The sequence below is a fragment of the Gouania willdenowi genome, chromosome 21, assembly GCF_900634775.1.
Source record: "Gouania willdenowi chromosome 21, fGouWil2.1, whole genome shotgun sequence".
In the NCBI taxonomy this organism is placed as follows: domain Eukaryota; kingdom Metazoa; phylum Chordata; class Actinopteri; order Blenniiformes; family Gobiesocidae; genus Gouania; species Gouania willdenowi.
The window spans coordinates 27,173,089-27,187,484 of record NC_041064.1 but is presented as its reverse complement, the minus strand read 5'-3'; the positions used below and the strand labels follow the sequence as shown (position 1 = coordinate 27,187,484).

At 42.6% G+C, this 14,396-nt stretch overlaps 1 protein-coding gene across 2 annotated transcripts in view; it reads left to right on the top strand.

Annotated features, from left to right (window-relative positions):
• The window catches only part of cyp27a3 (cytochrome P450 family 27 subfamily A member 3), a 44,237-nt gene that overhangs the window by 13,563 nt on the left and 16,278 nt on the right, over positions 1-14,396 (top strand). For both annotated transcript variants that reach the window (XM_028435373.1, XM_028435374.1), the window contains exon 3: positions 2,414-2,613. In XM_028435373.1, coding sequence (XP_028291174.1) covers positions 2,414-2,613 — 200 coding nt within the window. The remainder of the gene's footprint in view (positions 1-2,413; positions 2,614-14,396) is intronic.

Sequence of the window (14,396 nt, the reverse complement as noted above, 5' to 3'; positions counted from 1 at the left end):
TTAAGCCACTATAGTGACTGACGGTGTCACACCTTTAGAACAGGCTCATATTCCTCAAACACCGACTTATTTCACCCATCAGGGTGAATAAATCATTCTCTTCCGGGCGGTTACCATGGTAATTTGTGTGATGGTCGATCCATTGATGATGGCTTTTTATCGCGCATGCATGTAAGTAACCCAAGGTTTACATACTCAGGGTTGATTAACCCATTTCATACCAGCTGTAATGGAATCAAATACCCAGAGTTTCCCATATGTTGACCCAGAGTTTATGGATAGACTCATAGTTTGTTAACCCTCCTTTATGGAATACACCTCTGGTGTCCTTCCTGAACCAACAGAATTTAAGATTTATTTTGAAAGCCTAGCTTACTGAAAAAAGTGCATATTTTAATTCTTCATTCACATGGAAATAACAACTTAAAGTAATACACTGCTAATACAGAAAGTGCTTTTCCAACAAAAAATAAACTTTCCTTTTACCTTAAGATGTGTATCTGTGTGTGTGTGTGTCAGCTAATAGTTAAAAATGATAATGTCACGTAGTAATAATAGCATATTGGGGAGTGCCATTCCCTCCGATGTTTTTGGGTCTCTGTAAGATAGGTCTGCAATTGTTTGTTGAAAATTACCATTAATCCCTTGAAATGCAAGACTTCAAGTAATTACTTTATATGGAATAGTTTGTGTGTGAACAACAGTAGTTTATGATCTTTACTTAACCTGAAGCTCGAGTTCGTATGTAGAATAAAGGCTGAATGTTAAGCTGCTTAAGGCAGACAAACTTCCTTTCTCTGACTAACAGATGATTTTCCTGGGAGGTATTCAGGCTTTCCTGTCAGACTTGTTAGGTTGCACTAACGGCTGAACAATGTACATGCCGAACAAAACAAAGGAGCTTCAAGCAATGGTAAAAATGCTGATGAGACAGATCTGGCCCATCTGGGGCCTCATCAGTGGCGGCTGGTCAATAGAGGGCACTGTATTTAGATAACTAGTACAGTCGGAAGTATGCAGTCATATAGTGGGAGGAGCTTAAGAAGAGTTGTCAAAATAATATGAGAATCGAGTAACTATAAAATAAAAAAATAGATAAAGATAATATAAGAATAGCAATAACAATAACACAGTAGTAGTACAATTAGATAGGAATATGATATTCATAGTGAAAGTAGTAATAGTAATAATAGTAATGGTTATAATAATAATAATAATAATAGGTTAATATTGACAGTAAAACATTTTGCAAATCTCGAGTCACTGTAAATCTTTATTTCATACAAAACTACGATACGCCAGTTAAGTCAACTATTCATCAGCATGCATGGCTATGCTGTACACTCTCCCTGACCAACTGAGAAAGTTGGTCACACCAGTGCCACCACTGGATAAGTTTGTGTAGAGATCTAATAATAACAAAGATGACGATATGGATATAATATTAACAGCGAAAGTAGTAATAGTAGTAATGGTTCTAATAATAATAATAGTAATAATAGCAATAACAAAGTAATATAATAAGAATCTAGTAACAATAATATGATAAAAACAATAATAAACAATATCAAATAAATATAAGGTAATATGATAGTATAGCAATGCTAATAATACAATAATCCTTCTGAAAGACATACAGAACAATATTCTCACCTCCTTCCTCAGGGGGGATTTGGGCTTGTTCAGGTAAGGCAGGGGTGGGCTGACAGACAGCTGCTGCTGCTGCTTTGGATGTGTTTGTTAGCAACATGCATCATTTTTTGACTGATTTACAGTAATATCAGCAGAGCTTGTAAATGTGTAAAAACAGTGAAATGTACAAATCCAAAGTTTTCAACAGAATAATGAGGGAGAAAAGTGAGCTATCTTAGAAAGTGTGTACAACGTTAGGAATAGACAACAGGCTATTGTTCTAGAACTTTCCATCACATGAACGACTAACTTCATTTTTGTACACCCTGACCTTTGAGGCATCCTGCAGTCTGCGCCTCACTCACTTTGTGTAACATTAGCCCTCTGCAGTCTGTCTGACGGAGGAGGTGGGCTGAACCATTTTACGTCAATAAAACTTAGTGTTTCCAAATACATTGTAAATACAATATACAGTATGTGTGAATGTGTTAAATGTTCTCCACATGAAGGCTTTATGTGTGATGGGGACAAAATAAATACCGTTGACAAAAAGTGTGGGGGACACATCCCCCTGTACTCCCCTAAACTGATGCCTATGTCTGTGCACATACAACACAGTGCCTGAAAGAAGATATATTTGTATATATTTATTAATTAAAGAGATGGATAAATATATAAAATTTAAAGGACAAAAGCTCCAGTTAGAAAAAGGTGATTTTCCAAGCTTTTCCTTCAGAATCAAGGGTTTTCTTTAAACTTCATAATCTTTCCACATGTGCAGGATGGGGGCCAAGTGGATGCGCATCCGCAGCATTTTGAACCCTCGGATGCTGAAGCCGAAGCATGTTTCCTCCTATGCTAACACCATCAATGAAGTGGTGACAGATTTCATTGAACGAGTGGCTTGGCTGAGGGAAAACACGGGACAGGGCGTGATGGTGAATGACCTCACTGGAGAACTCTATAAGTTTGCTTTTGAAGGTGAGCAGAACAGAGACACAAATGACGTCATTAAAAATGCAGCATTCTGATACCATTAAACAAAATTAAAATGTATTGGAAAACCAGACTTGCTCCAATGGTTAGTATATCCTTCTGTCAAAGTCTTTTTTAAATTCTGTCCTGGGAAAAAGTTGTGTGTTGTTGTGGACGAGACCATCGATTGTAGAGTCTTAAACAATGTAGGTTAATAATAGCTTCTAAAACTGTCACATATTCTGGTCACTAGTGGTGAAATAACTGAGGAAGCGTGTGTGTATTTATTTTTGCCTTATCATCTGGTATAATGTCATCAGTATAATTTAAATTAGGTTGTTCAAAACTTTATCAATAAACCTGCTCAGATTCAGTCAGCCATTGATCCCTGAGGGAAATTGGGTGACATTAATGCTGCTCTCATACATCTTTAAAAAAAAAAGATTAAAATGTATTTGACATATTATAAATCATTAAAAAGGAGCAGTCAGAATAATACATGTCAGTACAATTTATAGCTACCTTTTAATTGTAGCTTATACGTGGTTTAAGATGTCACTTTTAGTTTGACATACATTTTTGTGTTTCTGAAAAAAATTGACAAAATAGTCCTAAAAGAAGCCCAGAATTTTAAAGAATTAATGTGGAAACTAAAACTAAAAATAAAATGTGTAAAAGAGTGTACTGTGAAGGGCAGCTCGTCCACCTGCGCTCGATCTCCGCCGCATGTAGAGAACCAGCCATAATCACCCAGGCAAGCATCGGTGAAGAGGTGGGTGGGATCGGCTGTGTGTGTCTCTGGTTGTGTATTGTTGAGGTTACAAGGGGCGGGGTCAATTAGCATATGTGTGAAACATTTAAGTTCAACATTTAACATTTAGATATAGCTTTAACATTTAGATTTACCATTTAGATTTAACATTTAACATTTAGATTTAACATTTAACATTTAGATTTAACATTTAACATTTAGATTTAACATTTAACATTTAGATTTAACATTTAACATTTAGGTTTAAGATTAAGCATTTAGATATGATATATAACATTCAGATTTAACATTTACCATTTCGATTTAACATTTAACATTTAGATTTAACATTTAACATTTAGACTTAGATTTAACATTTAGATATAGATTTAACATTTAGATATAACATATACCATTTAGATTTAGATTTTAATGATTAGATTTAATGCTTTTTTACCTCTATATATATGGTTAAGTGTTGTGTTAAATGTAGGAAAATGTGCTAAATATGAGAAAAGTGAGATAAATAATGAAAATGTGTTAGCTACAACTTTTATACTACATTTTTACACTTGGCACCCCATAAGCGTGAAGCTGGATTTCAGCTAATCAGAGATCTTTTTGTGCTCCTTGAGCTGTTTTTTAATATTGGCTGCTAGAGCAGCTCGTCAAAAGTCTTTGTGCGTTCACAATCTGAGAGTAGGGAAAGTGCAATGACGGATGTTCCAGCTGAAGTCCTAATTAGGCACAGCTGATAAATGGCAAAGCAAAAGGAAAAACAAAGACCGACGTAAAGAAGCAACAGTCTGAAGGTATAAACATTTTGGGGAAGAATGGACTGCGCAGAGGTCCCTCAGACTCGGTATGTGGGGCGGACTGCACACGATTCGCTTTCAGTCTGGGCGCAGTCTGCCATACCAAATCCATTGTAAAGAATATAAGTTTAATTACTGTACACTATTATTTATTTGGCCAAATGGGTGCACTGGGGACCTATGCCATTTTTACTCTTTAGTACTTGCTCAGATTCTAGCCAGAACAAAACTGTGTTATGTAAAATATATTATCACATATATCAAGAGAAGTGTCATCAAAAACATTTTTACAAATAAAAATCCATTAAAATTTTGTCAAACCATGTATTATACTATAATTAGCAGCAGATAAGTGAAGTCTGCTGTGGTTTTGTTTTGGTGACAAATACCAGTGACTTTATTAGACATTCTTCTAACTTGTATCAGTAAACATGATAGCAGACTTCAGGAAGAATCCAGCCCCCCCTCACCCTGGGAGACTCTACAGTGAGCTCTGTGGAGTACTTCTGCTTCCTGGGGACCATCATCACCCGGGACCTCAAGTGGGAGCTGAACATCCGCTCCCTCATCAAAAAAGCTCAGCAGAGGATGTACTTCCTGCGGCAGCTGAAGAAGTTCAGTCTGCCAACAAAGATGATGGTGAACTTCTACACTTCCATCATCCAGTCCATCCTCTGTTCCTCCATCACCATCTGGTATGCTGCAGCTACGGCCAAGGACAAGGCCAGATTGCAGCGTATCATCCACTCAGCAGAGAAGGTCATCGGCTGCAATCTGCCCTCCCTCCAGGACCTGTATGCTTCCAGGATTCTGAGGCGTGCAGAACAGATTGTGGCTGACTCCTCCCACCCCGGTCATAAACTGTTTCAATCTCTCCCCTCTGGAAGGAGGTTTCGGTCCATCAGGACCAGAACCACCAGACACAAAAACAGCTTCTTTCCCTCTGCCACCATCCACATGAACACACCTCCAGACAGGATAGATGGAGCATACGGTGCTGTTTAATCTGCAACATGGGACAACAAATAGGCAGCTTCTTAATATCAGTTGGTCACCAGTTCACTCCAGCATTAACACCAGCAGACATCACACAGACTGCCCCAAATTACAATCAGTCCAACTTGTTGAGACCGGTTCTGAATCAGCAGCAGGTTCTGGGCCACGTAGGACACAACCAGGGACAGCAGTGACTTGGTTCAGCATCGTTCTGTCGTCTTCCCAAACAGGAGCGTTGGCAACATCATCATCAGAAAAGGAATCATCAGTGAATAAATCCTCATTCTCATCACTTTCATCGACAGGGATCACAACGTCAGGAGTTTGCATAAGCCAATCCATGGTCTGTGCAATACGATCACCTTTCTCGACCAATACTGAGTCCCCATGACTTCCACAAGCCACATTGTTTGCGTCTGATTCAACATGAGAGGCTTCAGTCTGGCATGGCGAGCTTGTTCTTGGCGACTATGCTCCCGAGCAATATGTGAGGCTTCAATCAATCAATCAATCAATCTTTATTTGTATAGCGCCAAATCATAACCAATGGTATCTCAAGGCACTTTACAGTAGAGCAGTCTTAAGGATGGACTCTTCATTTTATGGATACACACATATGCATATATACGTATATACACATACATATGTATCCCACACCCAACATGAATTCAGACAAGTCCCTCTTTAGTTGGGTGACAAATTCATTATGGCTGACAACCTTGTCATCTTGGAGGACATGTTGGAACATGATGTCAATGGGAAGGCATGGGACTCGGCCAAACATGAGGAAAAATGGAGCAAAGCCGGTAGTTTCATACACCGTACAGTTGTAGCTGAAGGTCAATGTCTGTAGCATTTGTGGCCAATTGGCCTTCGCTGTCGGTGGAAGCACTCTCAACATATTTCCAAGAGTCCTGTTAAACCATTCCACAACACCATTACCCATTGGGTGGTATGGGGTGGTGTGCGATTTCTCCACTCCAGCCATGTCCAGAAGATCTCTCATCAGCCTGCTTTCAAAATTGGCACCTTGATCGGAATGGATCCTCTTTGGAAAACCATACACACAAAAGAAGTCATCCCACAGCCGACGAGCAACATGTTTTGCACACTGACTACGACAGGGGAATGCGTGTGCCATCTTGGAAAAATGGTCATTGACGACCAAGACGTCAACTGTTTTGCTGCCACTCAGTTCAGCAGTCCAGAAATCTATGCACACTAATTCCATTGGTTCTGAAGTCTGAATATTTTCAAGGGGTGCACGGGCTTCAGGCTCAGGTGTTTTGCCAACAACGCATCTCTCACAACGGCGGACATGGTTCACAATGTCTCTTTTCATTCCAACACAGAATAATCTTTCTCTGGCAAGAGAGAAAGTCCTTGCACGGCCTTGATGGCCAGCGTTATCATGGAGGCCAACCACAATCTGGTGCTTGAGGCAATCTGGCATAATAAACTAGAAGACTTTTTTGTCTAATCCGCTGTCTTTAGTCACTCTGTACAGAACACAGTTTTACACCCTAAACTTTGTCCAGTGTCTGAGGAGCATTTTGGTGCAATTTGGCTCAGACGCCGGTTCCCGCCTGGTAGGTCTCTTACGCCTTTGCATGTAATATAAGGCTCTGCTTATGGCTGGATCCTGCTCTTGAAGACTCAAAAGCCGACTCTGAGGGATGACAGTGGAAGGATCTTCTGCCAGCAGCTGGGATAATGGTGGACTAGCACTTGGCAGACTAACCAGCACACCATCACCACGGGCACTCAGCACGGCTGACACCTCCTCAGGACTGATGGAGCCCTCAGCAAGATGGGAACCAGCCCCAGCAGTGGGACTTAATGAATCAGGCTCTGCTTCTTGAACAGCCAGACAGTTATTTGTGAGTCGAAAGGCATCCTGCACCATACCCCTGACAACACCATTTACTTCATCTAACAGTGCTATGTAAGGCTCCTTCATCAGGCGATGACTCACACATGACTTCACAAATGGTTCACGACTCAAAGCATCTGCAACTATGTTTTTAGCGCTTGGAACGAATTTGAGATCAAAGTCATATGCCGCAAGCTTCGCCACCCACCGCTGCTCACAGGCGTCAAGACGAGGTTTTGTGAGGATGTAGGACAGGGAGTTGTTGTCTGTCCAAGCAGTGAAGTGTCTCCCCTTGAGCCAATGACTGAATTTGTCGCAATCAGCCCATTTCAATGCCAGGAATTCCAACCTGTGCACAGGGTAATTTATTTGTGAGCGGGACAGTGTCTTGCTGGCGAAGGCTACGGGGTGCGCCACGGTCTCACCAGGTGGCACTTGGGATAAGACAGCCCCGATGCCATCAAACGAAGCATCGACTGCCAAGATGAAGGGCTCGTTGAAGTTAGGATGGGCTAGGATGACGCCCCTAACCAGGTCAGTTTTAAGGGTCTGGAAAGAGTCTCGACATGGAGCTGTCCAGTCTGATGGGGTGAGAATTTGTGCAGTTCGAGACCTTTTCTTGGGTTGCCTCTCATGTTTTTAGACTTTACTTGTTGACCTGAGAGGAGCCTGAACAAGGGTTTGGCTTTGGCAGAGCAGTCAGCGATGAAATGTTGATAATAAAAAACCGTTCCAAGAAAAGATTTGATCTTCTTCCAGGAAGGTGTGATACCATCACTCTCCATCAGATCAGCCTCGCCGACATCCATTATGACCTGTATTTTGTCAGGATCATTCCTCACCCCATCCTCGGAGATGATGTGACCCAGGAACGTAACTGTCCTCTCAGCAGGTGACATTTTTTGGGAGCAAGTTTGAGCTTATGCTGCTGCAGGCATGAGAACACCATCTCCAAACGTTGAAGGGCCAGCTGCTCACTGGGGGCAAAAACCATCAGGTCATCCAAATAACAGAGTAAGCTGCTAAAATGTTCATCTCCAAAGATTGACAACATCATTCTCATGAATGTTGCAGGACTGTTTGACAATCCCTGAGTCATTCTGTTATACTCGTGGAGCCCGAAAGGTGAGGAAAAGGCTGTGTACTTCTTGTGTTCCTCCAAGAGCGGCACATTGTAAAAGCCGGAAGTCAAGTCCATGGTGGAGAAGAAGACGTTGCCTCCAAGCGCAGCGAGGGCATCGGCCTGATGAGGGAGAGGATGTGCATCTTTCACCGTCTTTGCATTTAGCCATCTAAAGTCAGTACAAATGCGCAGAGAGCCATCTTTCTTCCACACCAGGATGTGTGATGTGTACTCACTGAGACTCTTTCCTCCATCTCACTGAGAGCAGTTCTAAGCTTTTCATATTGACTTGGTGGCACTCTGCGGTAGGGCAGGCGAAACGGTTTTTCATCCAGCAGGTGTATTTTATGGATGAAGTCTGCAGCCTCTCCACAGTCCATCCTATCACGTGAGAAAACAACTTCATATTTCTCAACAAGTTGCAGAAGTCTGTCTTTCCACTGATTGGAGACCTCACATGTGTCAAGATTCAACTCTTCCAACCCAAGCTGTTTCAGAGCGTCTACCATCTGCTTGGGAGACCTTGTAGGACCAGAGTCCCGTGTGACACTTTGCATGTTTACTTGAATTTTATCAGGTGGAGACAGCTCCTCCACTGCGACACATGGGGAAACGTCTGCAATCTTGCAGTTCCTCTTCAGGGTAACATTCACTCAGTTTCAGGGGAACCCATCTGTCTCCCCAAAGAGGTGAAATAACACGCCCCACCAATACATTTCTGGGTCTTGATCTTGACTGTGTTGGCTCAACAATGACAGTGCTCCCAGCTGACACAGGTGCAGATGCAGGGAGTTTTCCCCAGACCAGGTGTGTTCACATTGAGGTTCAAGCATCACACTCTGTTTTAACTTGACTGTGCCAATCTTTACAGGCATGGGTCCACCCTTCCATTTCTCAGTGTTCGAAAGCACGGAGAGGAACCGGAAGGTGTCATCATCAGGAACATCAACTGGCGTAGCCAACAATTCCCAGTAGCTGTCAGAGCTTTTCAAGAGGTGCGACAGTTTCTTATTTGCATTGCTGCCAACAATCATATCCTCTTCCTGCCCTGGGATGATAAGCGTGGGAACGAGCAGCTTGAAACCCTAGATAACCACTTCCAAAGCATAGATTGCTGTTGGTGCGACTTGGTGACCACCAGCACCGACCACAATGATGTCATTAGCAGGATTTGTTCTAATGTTGGGACTGTGTACCAGGATACGTTTGGCAGCAGCCTCACTCAAGGAGCACGACATAGAGCCACTGTTTATCATAGCTTTTAGCTTAATATCATTAACAGCAAGGACATCAGTATAAAACAAACTGTCAACTTTTTTGATCTTGTGTGTTAATTGGAATATAACAGTCTGTCCAGAAGGGGCAAAAGAACTGAGCGACTCATACAAAAATTCTAGATCGTCAGTGCAATGGCTTGGAGGTTCACTTTCAGAATCCACACTCCCCTCCCCAAAGAGTGGATCTACTAGTTTTCCAATTGTTGGAGAGAACCAGACCTTGAGCGGTTCGGGCAGGTGCGTCGCAAATGATCAGGTGAATGGCACTGAAAACATAGCTTATGGTCACCACAGTGAGTGAAAGCAGAATGAGCAGCATCATTGCAGACCCTACAAGGCATCTCGTGCAGACCACTTATCTTGGGAATTCTTGGGCCATGCTGTCTCTTTGGACCAGGGGCTGTGGGTCTCTGGAGAAGGACTTTCTCCAACAAGCCAATGAGACACTCCAGGGTAGCAGAGTCAGAGCTTTGTGTTGGTTGTGGGACAGTTACTTCAGAAATCACAGTAGGCAACAGGGTAGCAACATGGCACATGTTCACTGACACCTTCTTTTCAGGGGCTCTGTTTACTACTGAAGACCTTCCAGAATGGTACTCGCTTAGAATGTCCTGAACCTCACAAGCAGTCCACTTGTCTATTGTCTTTGAGCGAAATGTCACAGAAAGCTCAGAAGAGGGACAGTTTCTAATGAACATGCGCGTTACCTCGGTACCTGGGTGGTCCAGTGTTTTACCCTGCTCTCTTAGGCACTCGGTGGCAATATCCACTGCACGATGAAGCCTGAGCCAATAGTCAAACGCATCCTCACCTCTCTCAGGAAGAGTGGTGTAGAAGTCAGCCAATGGAAGAGGAGAGCATGGGGCAGAGTCAAAGTGCTTTCGTAGGAGGCCATATATAGCTTCAGGATTGTGGGAGAGGTCAGCTTCACTGATTCTGATCCCAAACCTGACGACGTCTCCAGCTTTGCCTCGAAGATGAACGAGAATTTCTTCCACATGTTCCTCCGGTCTCAAGTTCCCCTTTTTAATAAAGTTCCTCATAAGGTCTTCCCACTCACGAACCAAGATAGGGTCATTGTTGTCTCCCCTGAAGCAGGGTGGATCTTTTAGCTTTCTGTGGGGTACGTACTGGGAATGTGAGGCATCAAAAGCATGTGAAACTGACATGTCATTAATGGCTGGTGAAGAAGCAGGAATGGCTACAGGGGTGCTAGCAGATGGACTAAGGTGAGTGATAATGTTCTGTGCTACCTGCTGACCCACTTGTTGTATAACAGCACTCAATTGACTGGCGATGTCTGCAGTAATGGGTGAAGGGTCAGTGGTGAGGGGGCTGGTGTCCTGTGAAATTTCCACAGAATGGCTCAAGGGAGAAGCTACAGCTTCACTAACGTCTGCTCTTTCACCTCTGTGAATGGGACTATCAAACTGTAATTCTACAGGTGTCTGTAGGATCCCTCTCCCCCTACCAAACCCACGTAGAGCCACTGATCCCATAGGAGAGAAGTTCATGCTGGACTATCAGTAAAAACTACACAATACCACAGGTGAAAATTCAGCTCAATACACAGAAAAGTGGTGTGAATAAAAATAATCAGTAAAACAGAAAAATCAGGCCTTCTCTTAGCAAATATGCAGCCAGTTTAGAGCAATGAAGCAAACAGATTAAAATTCACCTCCCCAAGGACTACCAGTCCAACAGCACATCCACCTGTGTGGAACCCTAACCCAGCAGCAGCAAAGCAGTCCCGGATCGCTGAGAAACCAGTCTCGAAGAGTCGACAGGTCACGGCACCAATGTGACCCTCTCTACTTTGCTCTGCTTGTTGTTTTAAACACACTTCCAGGAGACAGGATAGATGGAGCATACAGTGCTGTTTAATCTGCAACATAATATCAGTTGGTCACCATTTCACTCCAGCATTAAAGGGGACATCATACTAAATCCACTTTTTTAGCCCTTAAATGTATTTTGATGTATATTTAGATTGGTTAGAAGCACAGAAAAGTTCAAATTAATCTCTTCAGGTGCTCCGTTGATATCTTTATATTCTGTTTTGGTCATATTTTCAATCTGTTTCGATTTTTCGATTCTCTATTACGTTTTTTGAACAATAACGTCAGCGGAACTGCCAAATTAGGACATCGACTCCAGGCCCAACACTTCGAGCAATCCGCCATTTTTATTTCTCGCTTTTATTTTGTAGTCCAAGCTCCAGGATGCTGAAGTTACGAGAGGAGAAATCAAAATGTTTGTTTGCTGGATGTAGTAACCCACACGCTTCATTACACCGTCTCCCAGCATCAGAACCTTTTCAAAGTGCCTGGTTGAGTTTTATTTTTCACGGAAATGTACCCACATCTGTGGGTAAGATCATTTTTGTGTGCGCGCAGCACTTCAAGGATGACTGCTTCATCAACCTCCGCCAGTATAAAGAAGGATTTGCCGAAAGACTTTGTCTGATTGAGGGTTCAATTCCTTCTATCTTTGGAGACGACGAACAGAGCACTTTGGTAAGCTGTAAATAACGCTAAAAAGTGTGATGATAAGACGTCCCTGTCATTGTTTTGTTAGCATTAGCAGTTGTACCGTCTTCATATGTTAGCGCTGTGTGCTCGTTTTAGATCCTTGATGATATGGCCTACGTGGTTTAATTTAAGTCTAAAGTTTTCATTAGTCATTTCATTTTGCCGTTTTTGTCTCCGAAAAGATTGTATTAAAATGCATTTTGTGACGTTAGCTTGGCGCTAGCGTTAGCTCGGTGCTTGTGTTAGCTCACTTGTTAGGGTTCTGCAGGTTCATCATCTTCATTTTCATCTCGCCCTGCCGGGTCAGACTCTGGCTCAAACATGTAAAGCTGGATGGACAAGTATTCCGTTGTTGACATTGTGTAAATAACGTGTGAATAAACTTTTTCTGCGCCGCTACATAGCCATATCTCTTCTATCAAACTACAAAAATGGCCGAGCAGGGTGGAGTTGAAGCTGGAGAGGGGGCGGGGTATGAAGTGTCTCATTTGCATGTAAAGAGACCGCACCAAAACGAGTTGCTCTGAGAAGCACATCAGACAAGGGGTAGAAAAGGGGTCTGGGGAGCTATAATAATGAGGAATTCAGACCCAAGCAGTGCAGTTCCGCTTTATATAGACCACAACTGTATGATTTATATCTAAAAAGGAAGGATTTAAAACCATGATATGTCCCCTTTAACACCAGCAGACATCACACAGACTGCCCCAAGTCAAACAATTCATGATCGTATAGTGATAATTTTTAAACAAAGGGACAAACGTTCAGGCCTTATTAACTAAACAATAATTATCAATCTGCAATTATATACAATTGAAATGGATTGAAATAAAACAAATGAAAATTTAGTTTTCTAAATAATCCATTTACAATGAATAATACACACAATATCAGCAGACTTTAATAAAACATACCTGCAACATGGGACAACAAATAGGCAGCTTCTTAATATCAGTTGGTCACCAGTTCACTCGAGCATTAACTAAAAACAGAGTCACACATTAGCAAGTAAGACTACAGTGTGCACGACACTGCCTGCATTTCAGCTAATTAGCGGTTAGCTTCCGTTAGCATTGATTAAGCTAATAGCTCAGTTTCCAAGTTTACTATTAACTATTAAATAAACACAGCAAATTAACCTACATGCTAACTTCACCATAAACACTCTGTGATTAAACATCATTCTCTGCGCACTTTAAAACACACGTTTTAACAGGAATGTGACTGGTGAACAGGAGACCAACTTACCACCAGCAGACATCACACAGACTGCGCCAAGTCAAACAATACGCAGCATTAATATCCGCTGGGATTTTCAAAATAAAACAACATAAATAATAATATTTGCGTCCCAAAATTTACAGGAATTTTATAACTTATTTAGACCGTTACATATATATATATGCAGAGGATGTGGGAGAAATGGTTACTTCGAAACCCACAGTCCAAACTCACGGCGAAACAACTAGTAGCTCAGTGTTCCAACATCCACAAACGGCAACTGCTATCACAACTTGAGATTGACGAGGTACAACACCAATGCTCCGGCAACGGGGAGCCAGGACACCAGGTCAGAGGGAAGTTAACACCAGCCCCCCCAATGGAGATTGGATACGAAGCCCCAATAAGTGCAGTCACGCTGAACAAGGCAGCGACTGACCTGAAAAATAAGATCATGTCAAAAATGTCCAGCAGGCAACCCCGAAGCCAATTACAATTACTAAGAGAAGTACTGTCAGAAAGTCTCCTAGAAGATGTGAATGCAGCTCTGAGAGCAATTCCTACATCAACCATCACTGAAACCAATGAGCTGATATACTCCACAGCAGCAGTGATCCTAGAGATGCTTGGCTATCGTAAGAGCAACCATGAGATGAAATACCCACCATGGAAAAGAAGGCTGGAGGCTAACACCAAGGCAGCACGGAGAGAAGTGAGTCAATTGACAGAGGCCTTGAAAGGTGCAATGAAAAAGCAAGTACCCAAAAGGTACAGCCAGATGCCCATACCTGAAGCATTGGAAACTTCCAAACAAAGGCTCCAAGCCTTGGCCAGCCGCCTAAAGAGATACACGAGAGACAACGAAGCCAGACGAGTAAATCATTTGTTCGCAACTCAACCAGCGAAAATGTACGCTCAGTGGCAGGGTAACAATAACAGCGCAGACCCACCAAGGCTGGAAACTGAACAGTACTGGAAAGGCATATGGGAGAAGGAGGCAGCACACAACAGTGATGCACAGTGGCTGGTGGCTCTGAGAGAGGACCACAGCAACCTCCCTGAACAGAATCCAGTTACCATCACAGTGGCAGACGTCCAAGAAAGAGCCTCAGGTATGAAAAACTGGACAGCACAGGCCCTGACATGATACACGCCTACTGGCTTAAGAAACTCATGGCACTCCATGAGCGCTTGGCAGCACA